This window comes from Bubalus kerabau, chromosome 8, assembly GCF_029407905.1.
Source record: "Bubalus kerabau isolate K-KA32 ecotype Philippines breed swamp buffalo chromosome 8, PCC_UOA_SB_1v2, whole genome shotgun sequence".
NCBI classification, from domain to species: Eukaryota; Metazoa; Chordata; class Mammalia; order Artiodactyla; family Bovidae; genus Bubalus; species Bubalus kerabau.
The window spans coordinates 67,149,668-67,170,133 of record NC_073631.1 but is presented as its reverse complement, the minus strand read 5'-3'; the positions used below and the strand labels follow the sequence as shown (position 1 = coordinate 67,170,133).

Genomic DNA, 20,466 nt, shown 5'->3' with positions numbered 1-20,466 from the left:
ATTCTAAGGATCCTTTCTGGGTCCATTAGGTTTTCTAGAATCACTGTTTGCAAATATGCTAAGTTTTCTAAGATAAAAATAGCTTTAATGTCTGAAACTATGAAATATCCACAGTTAAACCTGAAAAAACGGCAGGAAGAGCAAAGCAACTGACAAGGCAATCTGGGCCTAAGCTTCTATTTATAATCATCATGAGATGTGTTATACTGGGGAATATGAAGTTTCTACACCTTCCTCTATGTTAGCCTTGAAAAGTTAAGATTATACCTGTCCTGTCCATAGCTGCCACTAAAAAGCAGCATGAAGTAAGTTTCATTGATGATAGCCACTTAAGCCAGCTAAGATTTGCTGTACGAATATACCAGTCCACATTTAATTCAACTTTATTCACTCTGTCCCCTTCAAATATTAAGTAAAAATTCAACCTAAGGGCAGTGACCAAACAGGAATTTCTATGCCTTAATTCTATTCCTCCCATGAAATACCTAACAAAGGAAGACCTACCTTAAAAAGATTAAAAATTGTAAAAGGTCATAAAAATGTAACGTTTTATTTATAATTAGCAAACAATTAAATCAACTTCTAAATTCTGAGGCACAGAGAACAACATTATCAGTTATTAACTATTTCAATCTGGGAAGGAGTCTGGTAAGGCTAAAAAGGTATCACAAATGATAAAAGTAACCAACAGTGAGCAAAAAATTCATTTTTTCAAAGGAAATAAAAGTTCTTAACACATCTAAACACTACCAATTATCTTCTAGAAGTTATTATCAAGTATACGGTAACTCTTAAATTCATAAACAAAGACCATTTTCTAAATTTAACATTTTAAAATCTTATGAGTAAGTGAAAATTACACCATTCATTTTCCTTTCTCTTTCAATGAAAAAAACAGTACTGTATTCTGAACCTTTTTGCTTCCACATCATTAAACTTAACCTTAATTCCAAATTTCTTGTATTGAATCTTTGTAAAACCTTCCCTTGCCTGTCCCTTATTTACATACACAAGGAGGTGACTGGCAAGCACTTTATCACCCAAATAGAAAATTTAGGACAAAAAACATTAAGACATCTAATTTTTTAAATTTTAAATAGTGTTTAAAATAATTATATCAAAAGATTAAAACAAGCTAACATTCTGCACTTGAAATTACAAACTAACCAAGATTAAAAGTACTTACCTAAAATAAGAGCTGCATGTTGCAAGAACCATCTTATGACAAGGGAATTCAGTGCCCTCAACAATTAACACTATGTCAGTAAACAACTGCTGTTCATAAAACAATTTTAACTGCTCCAACAAGGACACAGCATATTCAGTATTGATCTGCTTCTCCTCTTGAGTGGACATGACTGTATTCCATTAATATCTCCAGGAACAGATTAGAATAAAGTCAGTCTTACTGATGGAAGGTCAAGTGAATGCTTCAGAAATAAAGAAAGGAGAAACTCTGCTTGCTGTTATCTGCAGCATTCAGAACCAAGACTGACACACTCACTAATGAATAGTATCTTGCTATAGGCTTAGAATTACTACTAGGTCATCCTGTGTTAATTAGGTTCTTCAGAGTTTTTCAACACAGTCTGCACACATCTTGCTCAGATTTGCAACTGCTGTTCATCTCAAAAGAGAGTAACACACGAGGTAGATTTTGTGGCAACATCCTATGTTTGGTGGATCCTCTGGAGTAACTAAAAAAAAAAAAAAAAAAAAAATACATCAGTCAGAGTATCTAGGCCAGTACATTTTTAGAATACCATGTTTAAACAAACTTACATATGAATTACATTTTTTTGAAGTTCAACTTTAGACATTACCATAAAAATAAAACATGAGAAAAAGAATACTTTAAAAGTTTATTACATTTGTAGTTTTAAGTTATCTTTTTGACCTCTATAAAAAATTTAAACATTTCAGAAAGTAAAGAACACATCAATACGCATACATTTATAAAGTTCTTTAAAAACAAAAACATACTGTATGACAAAATACAGAAATGTATTACTACATGAAGACTTCATATACAAATATGAATGTTCTCAAAATGTGTAAATTTAAAATTTTCAGAAGATTCAAGTCCAATTTTTAGACAATTCATCTGGAAGAATTCCCCAAAATTGCCAAGATATCTGAGTGAAAGGGAGGTTAAGTTCTTCCTCATGACTTATCAAATATTAAAATATATTAACAGTTCTATAATAAAGGCAAGTAAATAAAAATAAGTAAATATAATACACTCAAGTTAAAAGAAAAGGTATTAGATATGATAAAGAAGTCTTCAAATTAGAAGACTGGGTTATTCCAACAAATAACACTGGACACCCCAGGAGGAAAAAACAAAATCCAATACCATTCATCAAAGAAATTCCAGCTGCATTAAAGTTTAATTTTAAAATATTATTTGGAAATAAGTATTTATAACGTATGGCAGGAGAAGGCAATGGCACCCCACTCCAGTACTCTTGCCTGGAAAATCCCATGGACGGAGGAGCCTGGTAGGCTGTTAGTGCATGGGGTCGTGAAGAGTTGGACACGACTGAGCGACTTCACTTTCACTTTTCCCTTTCATGCCTTGGAGAAGGAAATGGCAACCCACTCCAGTGTTCTTGCCTGGAGAATCCCAGGGACAGGGGAGCCTGCTGGGCTGCCGTCTATGGGGTCTCACAGAGTCGGATACGACTGAAGCGACTTAGCAGCAGCAACAGCAACAAATGAATTACAACAACAGCAAATGAATTACAAATAAGGAAAAAGAATGTATAATATAGAGTACTAATAATAGTTGGAAAAAAAAAAAAAAAACTATCACCTGTTTCCTAATTAGATGACTCTTAGTTCCATAATCAGAAAGTCAAGTGCTGTTGACATGAAAACTATTTGACCATCATTTGGAACTACTACTACTTTTTCTCACAAAAATATCATCCATCTCTCAAAGAGGTCACACTGTACTTCGGGCCAAGCTATACTATTACATAAACTGCTAACCTGATGTAGACTGTCACATTTCCAGCCAAGTCAAGTATAAGGAAGTAACTAAAACAGGTGCAAAGCCAGAGACTTTGGGTCATTTAAGGTAATGACTTTGCTCTTCCAGATCTGAAAGTTACCCTATAAATCTAAGTTTATTGCATAACCTCTAAGGCTAATAATACCTAAAATCACTGGCTATTTTCATATATTAATAATGCAGCAAGGCCCAGTGTTAGTGAGGGTGTTAGAAATGAGCATTTTTACACAGGAGTGTAAGTTGATACATACCTCCAAGCCCTTAATCAAAACTCTTAGAGCCAGCTATGTTCTGGAATTTAGGATTTCTCAAATCTTATAAAAGTAATGTGGTACATATATCATGTACTACAAGCAGTCTAGGACAGAACTCCGTAACTGAACATCCTATTTTCACTAAGGGAAATATGAATAGTATGAAAAATAATACTATATAGAGTCTCATTACTTCAGATCAACTTTTACAAAACCAAATTTTTTAAAACTTGATTTTAAGAGCTTTTTGAATTTCAGAATTGCAAAGGAAGTATTGCAGAAGACGTAATATTTGGCACTGTAAATGCTTACTATCTCAATCTTTCAATTCTGCCTCTAAAAATTTATCTGACAGAAATGTATATATTGATAGGCTAAAATTCCTAACCCCAGCTGCAGGACCCCAAATTGTCCCCATCCATGTTTAAACCAGGTGACAGGAGCTGCTGGCCAAAGCCAGGATGGATTTAGATGACACTCTACACTCCAGAATTCCTTGCAGGGTAGCTGTACAGGTTCACTCTGGTTATTTCTCTAAGACTTCATACTCTCTGAACCTGATTTTTTTGCAGTTCCTTTTTCGAGCCCCATTTATGTATGTCTCCATTTTATTAGATTTGATTTCTTTTTATCATATTCATGATACTGTATTAAAACAATACTACTCTGCTTTTATGGAGAAGGCAATGGCACCCCACTCCAGTACTCTTGCCTGGAAAATCCCATGGACAGAGGAGCCTGGTAGGCTGCAGTCCATGGGGTCGTTAAGAGTCAGACAGGACTGAGCGACTTCACTTTCACTTTTCACTTTCCTGCATTGGAGAAGGAAATGGCAACCCACTCCAGTGTTCTTGCCTGGAGAATCCCAGGGACAGGGAAGCCTGTTGGGCTGCCATCTATGGGGTCGTACAGAGTCGGACACAACTGAAGTGACTTAGCAGCAGCAGCAGTCTGCTTTTAGAAAATTACACGGTGAGCCAACTTTATACAATCTTATTGTCACTGCTTTATACACCCCCTATTTCCACCCCTCCCTTTGAAATCTAGGGTACATTGTCTTCCTAACAATTTTTATTTAAGATATCTCAACATTAAAATAGGCAGCAAAAGTCATTCAGACATCATATAAATTTAATAATTCACCCAGATCAGTATCTAGTACAATTCAAAATAAAATTAAGTGTTGCTTTTCTGGGAACGTAAGAGTTTAAAATGTATTAACTGAAAATGTAAAAAATGGCAAAGTTTAAGATGGTCAACCAATAACCTTCAAAAGGCCCTTAAAATCAATATACTACATGCTCTGAAACATTTCACAAAGTCTGAATTATACTACTTAATAACCAAAGATTGGACACATTTACAAATTTCCCCTTAATTCCCAGGTATCAATGAAACTGTTTACTTAATTTTCGATCATAAATTAATGGCTACTTAAATTTAACTCCACAAATGTTTTTTGAGTATTTACTAAGTGCTGGTCATTGTACTCTAGTACTCAGACTGAGAGTTGCCAACCATGAGCGCTCCAAGACACCAAGGGCATTTACTCTTATTACAGCCAAAACATGTCTATCATTTAAAAAGAGTGTCTTTATTCTAGACAAACTCAAATCTACAGGCAGGCAAAAGAATAAAATCTAGCTGTCATGATCTTTCATTTCTAAACTTTTGATAGAGAAGTAATACAAGAAATTTTATTCTTTACCGTAAGAACAACTGTAGCACAAGAGAAATGAGCAAAGGAGGCAGCTGGGATTTGTCCCAATGTCAACAGTGGTTCACACTGCAGAGGAAAGAAACATTTATTGAAGACTCATTTAAACCTTCTACATTTTGTTAACATATGCAATGATTATTTAATTAAAAAACTCAAACTTTCAAAGGTATACCACTCTCTTTTCTCATCATAAAAACAAAATATTTTAGGATTTGTAAGCACAGTCTTTGTCCCAAATGCTACAGCTGTTGCAGTCTGAAAACAGCGCAAGTCAACATATGAAGGAACGGACATGATTGTTTCAACAAAATATTCTCTACAAAAACGGACTACAGGCTAAATGTACCAATCTCTGTTTTAGGCTGCTTCTTGATCAAATATTAAGAATTTTTTTAAAAGGTGGTAACAAAAATACACACTTCAAGATATTTTTCCCAGAAGAATGTTTCCCCTTCAACCCATAAAAACAAGGAAAAAGCACAAACCTTAAACACTTGAAAGTTGAGTTAAATATAATTCTTAATCTAACCTGTCTATATTCCACCTTTCAACTGAAATATTTTAACATCTCTTACCTAGTCACACAACCACTTTCCCTATTTACTACGGGCTCAGTCAACTTTTGAAACACTTTTAAAAAATCCAGTGTGAGTATCCTTTATTTAGTTTAGAAAAAAAGGGCTTTTCTAAAGATAATCTGCTGAAAGAAACCCACAATGAGGGAAAAAAAACTATTTTAGAGTCAAAAACACTTGAATTTCTTTCTTTTTTAAAATCAACTACATCATTTCTGGAAAAGGAAATGGCAACCCACTCCAGTATTCTTGCCTGGAGAATCCCATGGACAGAGGAGTCTGGCAGGTTATAGTACCAAAGGTAGCAAAGAGTTGGACACGACTGAAGGGACTTAGTAGGCACAACTTATTTATATATATTTGAAAAACAGAAGATGTGTACAAAACAATTGTGTGTAAAGACATTCAATGAACACGTGGATTCAGCAGATGAACTGATGGCCAAAGACTAGGAAACCACTATTGCCACATTTCCAGGTATCAGGTACCTTAAGATGAACAGAAAGGTCCTATAATTTAAAGGTAGTTGTCAGGACATATTTCACAGTGAGAAAAGCCAACTAGAAAAAGCATTAAATGGGAGTCATACAAACACAGTGTAATTTGTGTAATTCAGAATCTAACAAAGTAAAATGTACTCTGGCATTAAAAGTATGCATATTCTTACTTCTTTTTCTAAGTTCTTGGTTATATTCAGTATTTTTGATTTATCTATTTGATACCAGTGGATAATAGCAATGAATAAGGTTAGAATGCTATATACAGGATGATATCCTTTCTTCTTCTTTTTACCAACTTTCTGCAAGTTAAGTAGAGAACAAAGACCAACTTATGTTTTAATCTAAAAGCTTCCTATAAGAGTAGAATTGCAACTGAGAGAAAAAAAGCAAAAACTTGGATTCTAACATTTTCTCTAGGCTACCCAAGTCTCCAAGGTTCTACTGAGTGAATTTTTGCCACACAAGAGTTTCAGAGCATTGTTATTAAATGGTCATCAGGATTAAATGAGTCAACAATCCACAGCAATACACACAATTCTACTTAAAAATCTGAAATACCTCTTACAGAAAGTTGTTTCAATACTTGTTTTCCTCCCTTTAATCAATGTGACTATAAATTTTGTAGGGGAAGCAAATACATCTAACTTCACTTTGAAATCTAGTTTTCATTCCCACAAGTGTGTCATTTATAGTACCTTTCCACAGAATAGCTACAGAAACATAAACAGATACAAAAGAAGTTTTCCAGTGTTATACAGACAAGATCTGGAGGATAAAGAATAAAGGATTGAATAACTACTGAATGTGAAAATGAGACTGATCAGCAATTAACCAAGCTGTACATGTGAAACCAGGAAGGATAAAAAGATAGGGTCGTTGTTCAGTCTCTAGGTTGTGTCCTCCTCTTTTGAGACCCTATAGATTGTAGCCTGCCAGGCTCTTGTCCATGGGATTTCCCGGGCAAGAATACTGGACTGAGCTGCCACTTCCTTTTCCAGGTGAAACAGAGGAGGAGGTTGCAAACAATGACTGCACAAAAACTACACAGTAATGATGAAACAGTGATAAAGAGAAAGAGCGGTGGACTACAGGTCACCGCCTGTATGTAGCACTTTCAAGTTGTGTATTATTAACTTAGGTGATGCTCTAACTTCCAGTGCTACAAATGTCAATATAGAAGACCTAAACTTGTTAGAAAAAATCCAAGGCTATTCTAATGTCAAGTATTGCCAAAAAATTAGAGCATGGACTGTGGAGCCAATTACTTGGGTTGAAATCCCAACTCTGCAACTTCCTAGTTGTGTGACCTTTCGTAAGTTATTTCCTTTTTGTGCTGTAGTATGCTCATCTGTAAAATGCGGAATAAAAATAGAATTCTTCTCAACTGGATTAAGGATTAAATGAGCTCTATGGAGAGTTTGGAGCAGTGCCTGACACACAGAAATACTACTCTGTGCAAAAAAGAATAATTTGTAATTATTTTACTTAACACACTCACTTACTGGTCAAGCTTTTTGTAGTACCTTCGCACCTTCTGAACCTTCATACCTACACAGGTCTGAGTCCCAATTACCAGGTTTCAACACTCACAGTTCTCTTTTTGCCTTGGTGAATAGCATTTTAGATAAGAGAAATTTACTCAAAGATTTTAGGGAGTATTTCTGATGGTACAAATCATGAAACAAACTAGTACAACAAAGACTAACCTTGAGAAGGCTGATGCCTGTGCAAAAAAACTAAGTGATAGCCAGGACGGCACCAGTCATAGAACAAGCCTTTCTTCATTTCAGTGAAAAGACTGGTTTCTCCTTCAGGGAGGACTATCTCTTGGTGCTAGAAGTAGTTTGCTTTCAAGTTATCAACATAACCCTGACAGTTGGGAATGTTTGGAAAACCACTTCATCTTCAGATTGATTGTCAACCATTACACAAACAGAATTTTCTGGAATTGTGACAAACATCAATTAAAAAACAAACACCCTGACTTTTGAAGAATGCATGAGTTTGAGAAATTTCAGTACAGCTTCCTCTACTCTGATCAAGTTCAGAACCTAGGTCTACTCCTTCTTGACCCCTTTTCCAACGAGTGTGAAAAGACTACCTGACTCCATCAAGTTAATTATGCTCAATATCCTAAGTATATTCAGGTCACAAGAATAGGCTTCTGTTCTACATTATGATCAGTAAGTTATTTCACTTTAAAAAAATTAAACAAGAACATAAAGGAAACACCATTTGTGATAGAATAATTATGACTTGTAGTATGCCCTTTTATTTTGGTTATCACTTTTTTTTCCTCTCAGCTCTGCACAGACTTAAGAAAGCTGAAGAAATACAGACTAAAGTAAAACTGACCTTAACTTTTTCAATAGATTTCATTTTTCACCAAATCAGTGATTTTTTTCTATCACAATAACAAAACTATTTCCCAGATATTAAATATATTCATGAGGTCACTAAGGGCACACTCACTTACCATTATGGCTACTTAAGTTTCTCAGTTTCTTAAAAAAATAGAAGGGTAAACTGAGGAATACCTAGAATCCCCTATCAACCATGGAACCTATTTACAGGTTACCACTTGTCAAAAGTATGGGAGGGAGTAGAGCTGAGGAAAAAAAAAAAAAGGGAAGAATTGGGAAAGTATCTCTCATTAAATGATTACATTTTCTCCGAGTCTCCTACTATAATCCCTCCTTCCCACACAGAAGAATCTAAGTGCTGAAAAATCCTGGCAAGCGAACAGGGAGTAAGCTTCACATATTTAAAAAGTTACTTGAAAACAACCTATCATTTCTAATACCCTGAGTAATTTGAACATAACCTGCTCTACTCAAACTCTACAAAACTGAAAATGATTAAGACTAAGATATAATGAAGGACTTTGGTATTTTCATTCATATTTTTTATGACATCAGGACCAATCCTTTTTCCTGCTCTTAGAAATATGAGCAAGAAGAAAAACAACTCTAAGTAAATGAGTAAAATCTTTGGGAAAACCAAATAATCTTTTGCCTTTTAAGACTGCATTCTAATTTCTATAAATTTACCATTCACTTTAAACACATTCAGCGTTCAACGTTTGGATGTTATGAAATAGCTAATTATTTCCATTAACTAGGAGAAAGAAAATCTGTGGAGGAGTGTGGACTGAAGTACTGACACCTCCATTCTCAACCACCTCCTTAAGTGCCATGTGAATAACCAAAGCTAGCAGATTCTACGGTAATGCTTAGGAGAGCAAATAGGAGAGAAGAGTTACAGCACTTAAAACTCTTCCTACAAAGAGCTGTCTGTAGAGAAAAAAGAACCATGTAGAAAAGCATGAACTATAAACCAAGCTCAACAGGAATGCCATAGCCCTGGTACTGTTTACTGAGGACAACAACCTCTTGAGAATTTCAGGGCCCAATCTAAAGGGGCTTCAATAAGCACTAGACCAACAAAAGATCAAAGTAAAGAAGTAAACTTAATATTAGCAAAATTCCACATCATCAAGGCTAGAAAACAATTGGTTAGACTTTTCAATTTACTTTCGGTCAGAAAAAGTCCTTCTTAGGAAAAAAAAAAAAAAGGGAAAAAAATCCTAACCTAAGGTTAACTAAAGTAAGCCACTCACAATTTCGAGATTTGAAGTTCAAATGACTAAGGCAAAAATTCACACAACACAGCGGGAAGGAAAACCCACCAACCCACCCACCTTACTTTAAAAGAGAACCACTGTTAATTCCACTTTGTTGATTGGTGGTCTCAATAGAAAAGATAAAAAATAACTGTAGTCAGAGTACACTGCTGATAGGGTTGTTTCTAAATGCCTGAAAGCTAAGTGAGCCAGACGTACAGATTCATGTTATCAACAACACGTGACGTCCTGTACCCTACGTTTTTACAACACTGATACTTTAGCTAGATATTTCACACAAACATAAGCTTTCACAGGTAATTTTACATTTTCGATTCTTTTTCCATTTTCATTTTAACGGGGTCATCCGTAGCATCGGACAACTCTAGAGATTTATGAGTGGTATATTTATTCTCCCTTTGAGAGAGTAGAAAGTGAGCTTTGATTAATAAACCAGGGGGGATAAAAGAGCCGTTAACTCAAAATAACCGCTCCACATTGGGATATTCTACTCCACGGCTTCTTAATTCACAGGGAGAGAAAGATGGTCGAGTTCAAATAACTTAAAAGAGATTTCAGTCTAAAGTAAATACGTACACAATTTTCCGTTTCAAAGAGCAGCTTCTGCTTTCTTTTTAAAATCATCAGTAGACCCACAATGGGACCTCTGTTAATCTAGACATCTCTTGGTTACTTAAAAAGTACCGGACAAGGAAAAAACGCAGAGCTTGCCCTCCTTCTGCCTACAGTCTCGCGAACACGTCGCGAGTAGTCAAGGGAAACAGCTTGATTTTGGCTACGCGGGCTCCAGCCGGGGCCAGGGCGCCGCCCGGGAGACCCGCGGCCGGAAACGCCCCCGCGAGCGACTCGCTCAGCCGCCCCTTCCCCAAGCACCGGCCGGACGCCGGGCCGCAGCGGGGCCGCCGCCGGGTGTGGACAGAGGCGCCGGCCGCCCGCGCCCATCCCCCGCCCGCGGCAGAAACGTCTCCGGTTTGAAAGATGCCGCCGCAGCCGCCCCCTGCCCGCCGAGCCACAAAGGGCCGAACCCCCTCCAGCCGCGGCCCTCCTTCCCTAGCTCTCCACAGGTCGCCCCCGGGTCCCCCGCCCGGGGCTGGCGACGCCTGCTCACCCGAGTCCCTCAGTCCTGAGGGTTGCGATCCAGTGCGGCCGGCGGCGCCGAAGACGCTGGGCCCCAGGAGCGCGGCGGCGGGGGCGTGGCCCTCCCGCGGCGGCTAGGGCCGGGGTCTCGCCTCCGCCTCCCTAAGAGGAAGGCTGGCGCCGCCGCCTCCCCTTCCTTCCGGTTTCCCCTCGCGCCCTCCCTCGGCCGCTCAGTCCTGAGCGGAAAACTGCGTCCTCTTTGGGCGCCGCCGCACGCTCCTCTGGGCCCGACCACCGCCAGACTCCTCCCCCGGGAGCCGCACCGCCCGCCCTCGCCGCCTCGTCAGCCCCGGGGCCGCGAGACGCCTGGCTTGCCGCTCCCACCCCGCCCCTGCGGCGCGCTCTCGCCCTCTTGGCGGGCCCCTTTCGAAACCCGGGGACGCGCGGACAGCGGACCGCGGGCCAGCCTTCTCCAGGTTTCTTTTCCCGCCGCGCCCGCCTAAGCGCGCGCCTAGCAACACAAACGTCAGTTTCGCAGTTTCCCGGGTTCTTGGGACCACCCCCCCAACCCCGCCCGCCCTTACCCTCGCTTTCCCCGCCCTTTTCCTTTGCTAGATCCCACCGGAAAGCCAAAACAATTGGGTCCGCGCAGGCGCGTGGAGGAAGCGGAAAGAGCAGGAAGGGCGGGGAAGGCGCGAGGTGACGGGGAAACGCTTTTGAAGGGGTTTCCCTGGGAAGGTCAGCGGAGAGTCCGTGGAGGGCGCGTGCGCGGCGAAGGGGTCGCCCTCCAAGGAACGCGGGTGTGGGGCGCCAGGGGGTGCGGATAAGGGAGGCTTCAGGCCTAGCCTGGTGAAAAGAGAGCACGGAGAAAGTCAGTGCTGGGAAATGCGGACAGCCAAGCACCAAGTTCTATGCCTTGGACTGATTTTTTTTCCACCTCTCGAAATACAGAAATTTGCAGGCTGAGTCCGGGAGTGGGAACAAGGTGGACTAGACAACACCAGACCAGGGAAGAAAGAGACGTGCTGGGAGGCTGAGTGGGCTTTGTCTCCTCGGCCCCTTCTCTCCAAAACACGATCTCCACTTATCAGAGCACGTTCGGTTTTCCAGTACTCATCAAGAGAGACCATGTCCTGGTCTCAAGGCCAAGGGAAAACTCAAAGCAGCACCTGAAAGAGCTTGCAGTTCTGGGCGTGTGGAGGGAAACCGTTGGCGTGTGGAGGGAAGGCTCTTCAGCTAGTTTGTGCTGCAATGCCTCGGCTTCCAGCTCCCCTCAGTAACTCCAAAGGAGAGCCTTCAGCTGCACTAAGCGAGGCTTTTATAACACCCGTAGGCTGTGGCCCACTCTGGTGTGGTTAACTTGGTACGGCTTGCTAGCAAGCAGAAAGTCACAGATCTACTCTCTAGTTCGTTAGAAGTTATTCACAGATCACAAAACTGTCAGAAATGCCCACATAGACTTCACCTACCTGCATAACTTCCATTCTTGGCACAAGCCCAATCTGGAGAATGTACGTGACCAATTTTAAACTAAATGCACACATGTTACTGAAGAGCTTCTTTAGGCCAGATTAAATCAACTGAATACACACCAAGATATGTATGTCTGGGATTACGGCAGAATCTAGAAACTAATTCAAAGCATCTTTATTAACTGTTGAGTATGCTCTCACTCTGCTTAGTCTGACTAAATGTCTGTTTTTGATACTTAAGATTCAAATCATTTAACAGATAGTTGTGTTCCTACTCTGTGCCAGGATGGATCCTGGAGATGCAAAGCCTAAACAAGAAGGCAGAAACAAACAAAAAAAGGGTTTGTGTTTCCTCCTCTAGAAGACAGAGAATCATTAAAAAAAATTTTAAGGCGAATATCTATATTTATTTTTATTTATTTATTTTGGCCTCACTGCGCTGGCATGTGGGATCCTAGTTCCCGACCAGGGATGGAATCCCCCTACCCCAACCCCGCATTGGTAGCAAGGAGTCTTCACCACTGGACCAGAAGGGAAGTCCCAAGGAAGAGAATATCTTGATAAGATTTTAGAAAAATAATTCTGAAGCATGGTGCATATTGGACTGAATCTGAGGTTACCAGTTAGGAGGCTGTAAAAATAATCCAGACAGGAGGTGGAGAGAGTCTGAACTAATGTGAGGAGTGAAACAGAGCTAGACTTAAAACTAGCTAGATATAATATGTAAGATTCAGGTACTAAGAGGATGAGGGGAAATAAGAAGTGAAGGATGACTGAGTTTTCCAGTTAGGGTGACTAGATAGTAATATCAGTAACTATAGGAAAAGTAGCTAATTGTCAGGGTAAGAGTACTAAAATATCATTTTAATAGCTGTACAGTTAGGAATGCATATGGCTGCGAATAAAAAAATTCTGCAGTGGCTTAAAGAAGGGTCTGTTTAGTCACATAAACCTGAAGGTAGTTGGTTATCCTTGATTCAACAGCTCTAGAAAAGTAGAGCCCAAATGTCTATGATTCTTTTAACATTTCTCTCATAATTGCAAGATGGCTGCAACGGTTTTAGCCTTTACATAGTTGTCAGAGGCAGGAATATAGGGAAAGGAATGGCTTAGTACTTTTTTTCCCAAGAAAGTAAAAGCTTACCCAGGATAATACTCCATACCCCAACTCAGCAGACTTTCACATACATCTCACTTTCTAGAACTGTAGTTCAGCCAACTATAGCTGTGAAGACTTAGATTTTCCAAGGTCTAGCAAAAGCCTATTTGGGTCAGACAAGTAGCAATCTGCTCCTTAGTTACTACTTACAGCATTACTTTATAACATTTAAAACACTGTGGGACGGCAGGCTGTATTGAAGTTTCTAGAGTTTTCAAACTAATCTTTTTGGTGTTTTATCTTAACTGGAAAAAGAACACGTTGAACATTTATTCTCAAATATTTGTACTTGTTTGCTGTTCCTTCCCTCCTCAAAGTTGTAGTCGCCTTAAAAATCCTTAAAGAAGACTGCAGAAGAGGAGGCTGCTGATGTCAGAGGAGGCTGACTCCTCGCAGCTACTGTGGTACAACTGTAAAGTGTTTGTCACTACAAACCTCAACACCACCTTGCCTTCTTTACAATTTCACGTCTTAGCTCAGAAGCAGAACAATCACAGCTAGTTTGAGTGCCCATTTTAGGGACATCATAAATCAGTATTTTCTAGCTTTTATACTTTTTTTTTTTTTTTGGCAATGTAAAGTAGCTCCCATGTGATCTATATCTAAAACTAGGCACATGACATTGTTTCAAGCATTCCTTTTGAGTTAATAAGGCATTTTATTTCAATTAAGTGCCAAATGCCATGAAACAGAATTCTTAAGACTACATTTTAAACATTGTCATGATTCTAGAAAAGAAAGCAGAAATGATTATAAAAAAATTAAAATGTAACTGGGAAAATAAAGATGTAACTACACATTTTCTAAAGTTGAATTTCTGCTTCACCATTTCTGATGTTATAAATCATAATCATTTAAGATATTAAGATAATCTAAAATATTATTGTTAATTTTAACCTATTTAAAAACCTTGGATTTGGGGGAGGAAGTTACCAGGCCATCTGTGAGGGGGACAGCGCACAATCCACAGTTGGTTGAATCTGCAGATACAGCACTGCAGATAGGGAGGGCCCACTCTAAAGTTATGTGGACTTAGAGAAGGGTCAGTGCCCCTATTAACTCCATGTTGTTCAAGGGTCAACCGTATATCCTTTTTATCTTGCTTCCCTATAATAAGTACATCATGGATACTGGCTGAAGAAGTTGTGTAAACAGGCCTTCAGCAATGTAGTGGTATGGTATGGGGCAAGGCAAGTATTCTGTATTCCTACAATTATGTCTGTCTTTTAGTGAGCTTATATTGCTCATTGTGAACTTCACACATTCCGTGTCAGAAAGATCCCCTGGAGTAGGAAATGGCAACACACTCCAGTATTCTTGTCTGGAGAATCCCATGGACAGAGGAGCCTGGCAGGCTACAGACCATGGGGTTGCAAAGAGTTGGACACGACTGAGCGACTAACACTTATACACTTACGTACCATGAGAAAACTGCAGAGCTCCAGGAGGTAAAACTCATGGAAATGTGGGGGCCCCATCAATGACTTGGTCTCCCTGGAGTTTTTATTTCTTAGACTTGTCAACACTGAGCTTCCAGAAATTTGTCGATTAAAGTTCAGGTTGCCCCACTCAGTGCTAGTTCCCATAGAGGTTGCTTCTTTTGGGCTTCACCAGTAAATTGTGATTCTCTGTATTTGTCTGTCCTAGAATCAGCCATTTCTTCAAGTTCTGATTCCTCCAAGTGGAGAATGGCATTTAGAAACCAAGATCTGCGGGCTAGGTGTCCTTCTTGTTTCCAAAGATATTATTGCTTTAGGCCCTCTCAGCAAACAGAACCAGAAAACAGATGTAAGCTTATGCATATGCATGTATGTACATACATGTAGACCAAAAATTACGGAGCCTGCCAGACTACAAACATGGGATTGCAAAACAGTCAAATATGACTTAGTGACTAAACAACAACAATAACAGAAAATTTAAACAAAAAATGTGAATTAAAAGGATATTTATAAATAAAGAACATCTAATAATTAGTGGATAAAACTTTTTTTAAAATTTACGCAACCATTTACAAAATTTGAATACTTAAGGCAATATAAAACAAATCCAAACTAATGCCAAATTATTGGCGACTTTGAAAAAATGCACTATAATTAGAAATCAATAATGAAATGTTAGCCAAAATAATCTGATGTTTGTAAATTGAAAAACTTTGTTCTTAATAATTCAACGGATCATGAAAAGAAGCATATTGCAATTAGAAAAAGGAGGAAAGAATGGTAATTAGAAACTATTTAGAAATAAATTACTATGAGAATTCTTCATAACAACTTGTAAAATGCAATCGAGGTATTTAGAAGGAAATGTATAACTTTAAACATGTATATAAGAAAAATAAGTTAATTAGCTAGATGTCCAACTCATAAGCTAGAAAAGTAAAACAAGAGGAAATCCAAAGACCTCTAAAAATACAAATAGACGTCCTTCCACTCACTTCCTCCTCTTTTCTCTTCCCTGCCATCCTATGTGCGGTTGAGTTCTGTCCTCACTATGTCTTCTCACAAGACTTTCAGGATCAAGCGATTCCTGGCCAAGAAACAAAAGCAGAATCGTCCCATTCCTCAATGGATTCGGATGAAAACTGGCAATAAAATCAGGTACAACTCCAAGAGAAGACATTGGAGAAGAACCAAGCTGGGTCTATAAGAAGCAAGCTGGGTCTATAAAAAGTGGTCTTAACATGTGTGCCACACATGTTAAGACCACTTTTTTAAGCAGCCAAATCACAGTGAGAACATCACTACTGTAATGCTTGGCTCCTGATGTTTCTTATTTCCTCACTATCAGTCTGAGAATCAGTAATAAATATGAAACGTTGCAACTGTAAAAAAATAAATAAAAATACAAATAAAAGAATAGTAATTACTACATTGGAAATAAAGGAGAGGACCAGCAACAAAACAATTTGTACTTTGATAAGACTAATGAAATGGATATAGTTTCGAGCACGTCGATCAGGAAAAAATATAGAGGACAAAGGACATTAAGTCTCAAAATAAGAACATTTATAGATATCACAACCACTTTTAAAAAATCAAAAATCATGAAAACTTTTATAGCTACAAATTGGGAAACTCAGACAAAAAGGACAAATTCCTAGAAAACTTCCAAGTCGTTAAAACAAAATCAAGAAATTAAAAAAACAGAATTATAAACATTAGATAAAATGCATCAGTAGCCAAATCTACTTACAAAACAAAATGCACAATGTACTCTTACAGGGAAGTTCTAATAGACTTTCAAGGAATAAATAGATAATCCTTGTCTTATGTAAATTGCTCTAGAGAACAGAAAAAGATGGCAAGTTATCTAGTTTATGTTACAGTATGGGGCTAGGATATCTTGAAACCAAGAAAAGACAATATGAGAATTAAAAATTATAAAACAATTCCACTTATAGTCTTAGTTTCCAAAATTCCAAATAAAATACCAGCAAATGGGATCCTACAATGCATATTAAAATATATCAAGACCAAGGTGGGGAAATTCCCTGACAGTCCAGTGGAGAGGACTCCCTGCTTCCATTGCTGGGGGCCTGGGTTCGATCCCTAGACAGGGAACTAAGATTTCACAAGCTGTGCAGCACAGCTAAAAAGAAAAGAAAAATTTAAAAAAGACCAAGTTGGGTGCACCCTAGGGATACAAGGATTGTTTAACAAGAGAAAAATTCTTTAAAGAATCTGCTTTATTAGCAAGATGAAGAGGGAAAAATAGGATTATTTCAAAGATGCAAGAAACCATTTGTTAAAGTTCAACATTCATTCAATATTTTAAAACTTCTCAGCCAATTGGAATAAGAGATCCTACTAATTTGCTAAAGGATGTCTCAAAAATAACCTACAATAATCCTTTATAGTGTATCATTAGAAATTAAATACAGGAATTCCCTGGTGGCACAGATAATAAGAATCTACCTGCCAATGCAGGGGATAGGGGTTTGATCTCCGGCCTGAGAAGATTCCACCTGCCTCGGAGCACGACTCCTGAGCTTGTGTGCCACAACTTCCAAAGCCTGTATGCCTACAGCCTGTGCTTGGCAACAAAAGAAGTCACTAATGAGAAGCCCTCGCACCACACACACAAAAAAAGCTTAAAAAAAAGAAATTAAGTACAAGACAATGCTATCTGCTATCTATTTTTTAATTGAATATTGTGCTGAAAGTTTTAGAGATTAACATAAATAAGATATTCATTGAAAAGGAAGAAACAAGATCCATTATTTGTAATAGCTCATTTGAGTGTTCACATAGAACATCTAGTCAAATCCACAAAAAATCGAAACTAAGAGGTCAGTAAAGTTGCTGGAATATAAAATCAGTATGTAAATATCAACAGTATTCCTATATCCCACCAACACAGTTAAAAAATGTAATTTAAATAAATCATTTTTCAATAGCAAGAAAAGCTGTAACTCTAAAAGATATTTATAAAAGAAATTATAAATTAGAACCTTGTATTTAAGATTTATCTATGGAGACAGATGTGATTCTAGTTATTTCATTTAATTTCTGTGTAGTGTACTTTGTCTATACTACAATTTATTTATCTATTCTTTTATGGACAATTAAGTGGCTTTCAATTTTTTTTATATTATAAGTAATGCTATAATAACAAACATTTTAAATAAATAGCTCCTTGTATGTATATGCAAGGTTTTTCCCAAGGATATTTTAAGAGGCAGAATTGCTGCTTTATGAATTCATGACACATTTTCAGCTTTTTCAGATACTGTCAACTTGCCCTCCAGAGTGATTCTTACCAATTTATACTCTCATGAGTAACTGTCACTCTACTTCTTCCTTAACCCTTGGTGTTTTCAGACTCATTTTTCTCCCAATATGACAGTTATGAATGGCATCTCATTGCAAATACAAGAATGAAGGCTCCTTAGGAATTATAATTCTGTTTTCCTTCCCTGTTTCCTTAGGGCTAGAATTTTGCTGGTACCATTATCAGTTCAGTTCAGTTCAGTCGCTTAGTCGTGTCCGACTCTGCGACCCCGTGAATCGCAGCACACCAGGCCTCCCTGTCCATCACCAACTCCCAGAGTTCACCCAGACTCACGTCCATCGAGTCAGTGATGCCATCCAGCCATCTCATGCTCTGCCGTCCCCTTCTCCTCCTGCCCTCAATCCCTCCCAGCATCAAGAGTCCTTTCCAATGAGTCAACTCTTCGCATGAGGTGGCCAAAGTACTGGAGTTTCAGCTTTAGCATCATTCCTTCCAAAGAAATTCCAGGGCTGATCTCCTTCAGAATGGACTGGTTGGATCTCCTTGCAGTCCAAGGGACTCTCAAGAGTCTTCTCCAACACCACAGTTCAAAAGCATCAATTCTTCGGCGTTCAGCCTTCTTCACAGTCTAACTCTCACATCCATACATGACCACAGGAAAAACCATAGCCTTGACTAGACGGGCCTTTGTTGGCAAAGTAATGTCTCTGCTTTTGAATATGCTATCTAGGTTGGTCATAACTTTCCTTCCAAGGAGTAAGCGTCTTTTAATTTCATGGCTGCAGTCACCACCTGCAGTGATTTAGGGACTCAAATCTTGTGAATGGAATGAATGAATAAAGGATCACTAGTGAGGCTCTTTAGGTGTGGAAAGTAAGACCATCATTACATTTGTGTTTAAAATTTCTATCTGAAATCAACATGTCAATTGAGAAGAAAGTAGAAATCACTTTGCTTTAGTAAGAGATGAAGACTGTCAAAATGAGAGTGACACTGACCACACAAACACTAGAAAAGGCACTGGGTCTGGAAATCCAAAGAAAGACCTCATCCTACTCACCTTCCAACTAGTAGAACTGCAACTTAACATATGTGGACAGATTACTTAACCTCCCTGAATCTTAGGTGTCCTCATCTTAAAATAGAGATGATAATAACAACACCCATTTGGAATCTTGAGCAGAGAACACACAGTTCACTAGCTGGACATTAATGCAAAAATAGCAACCACCATCTAACTTCAGACATCCTACCTAACACAAAATGCCTCAGTTAGCACAAAAACATCCTTACATCAATGGTCTAGTTGGAATCTATGGACCAGGCAGTACCACTCTATGTTTCATTCTTGACATCTTCCAGCATTGCCTCAGATTCAAAGTTCCCAGTTAGCTGGCATTTCTGGGAACTTCAGTCCTTCTCCCTGCTGACCTACCTACCAACTCCCTCAACTACGCAATCTGGAAGCCCTGTTTAGCTAAGGACAAGCCACCATATCCCTCACCTATTTGAAGCTTATTCCCTCCTAAGGACACTCCTGTTCTGAGCTGCCCTCATGAGAAGGTTCTTCATGCTCCCACTCTCCCGTGCACTTTAGGGCTGAGACATGAACACTTGGTGGCAGATACAAGTTTTCTGGGTACTTAAGTTTATAAAATTCAGGAACTCCATTTAAGAAAAGCATCAAGTTATGAATACAAGCATCTTGTGATGTTTCCATCTCTCACCTTGCTGGTCACTCTGCCACATTCATTGAGGACAGAAGAACCTCTAAATGACTATAATATGAAAGAAGCTAAAGGAAGCAGGACACAGCAGGGCCCTCCCAGGGTCAAAAGCCTTTCTGTGTTGGCCATTTATTGTTTGTTGAAAAAGGTTTTCGTCTCCTAGATCTCTGAGTTTCAAGGAGCACCCTCAGTTACTAACTAAGGAAGTGAGGGAAGGCAGTAACAAAGGAAAAGCAAGACCAACATAACCTTTTCCATGGTTGTTAGCTTAAACTAATCCTTTGATTTATGACCCCAAACATCTGAGATAATGTCCTTTTTGGCTCCAACCAGCTGGCTCCAACAGACTTAAAATTGATGACACCTGGAGGGTCAATTAAGAATTGAGGCTCCTGAACCATCATGAAGGCTCTAAGTACAGAATAAAATGCCTCAACAATTGCTTTTGCTCTGTCCTAGAAAGAAGTTAAGGGATCACTAGACCATCACTTCGGAGAAGGCAATGGCACCCCACTCCAGTGTTCTTGCCTGGAGAATCCCAGGGACAGGGGAGCCTGGTGGGCTGCCGTCTATGGGGTCGCACAGAGTC

General features: G+C 38.9%; 2 protein-coding genes across 6 annotated transcripts in view; one reads left to right on the top strand and one right to left on the bottom strand.

Annotated features, from left to right (window-relative positions):
- Positions 1–20,466, bottom strand: part of KBTBD2 (kelch repeat and BTB domain containing 2) — a 31,477-nt gene that overhangs the window by 9,315 nt on the left and 1,696 nt on the right. For 2 of the 5 annotated variants that reach the window (XM_055590453.1, XM_055590455.1), the window contains exons 2-3: positions 4,979–5,056; positions 1,187–1,697 (exon numbers count right to left, since the gene is read on the bottom strand). In XM_055590453.1, the coding sequence (XP_055446428.1) occupies positions 1,187–1,356 (170 nt within the window). In that variant the 5' untranslated portion in view covers positions 1,357–1,697; positions 4,979–5,056. Of the gene's footprint in view, positions 1–1,186; positions 1,698–4,978; positions 5,057–10,816; positions 11,083–11,369; positions 11,431–11,954; positions 12,463–20,466 lie in introns of those variants that run through there. The other 3 variants (XM_055590454.1, XM_055590452.1, XM_055590451.1) reach the window with 3 other exon arrangements.
- Positions 15,857–16,180, top strand: LOC129659240 (60S ribosomal protein L39). Its single transcript, XM_055590460.1, has one exon. The coding sequence runs from the start codon at positions 15,910–15,912 to the stop codon at positions 16,063–16,065; it is 156 nt and encodes a 51-aa protein (XP_055446435.1). The 5' UTR covers positions 15,857–15,909; the 3' UTR covers positions 16,066–16,180.

Bases quoted from the DNA above. Each gene is read 5' to 3' on its own strand.
- LOC129659240 (XM_055590460.1), top strand. From the start codon at position 15,910: ATGTCTTCTCACAAGACTTTCAGGATCAAGCGATTCCTGGCCAAGAAA.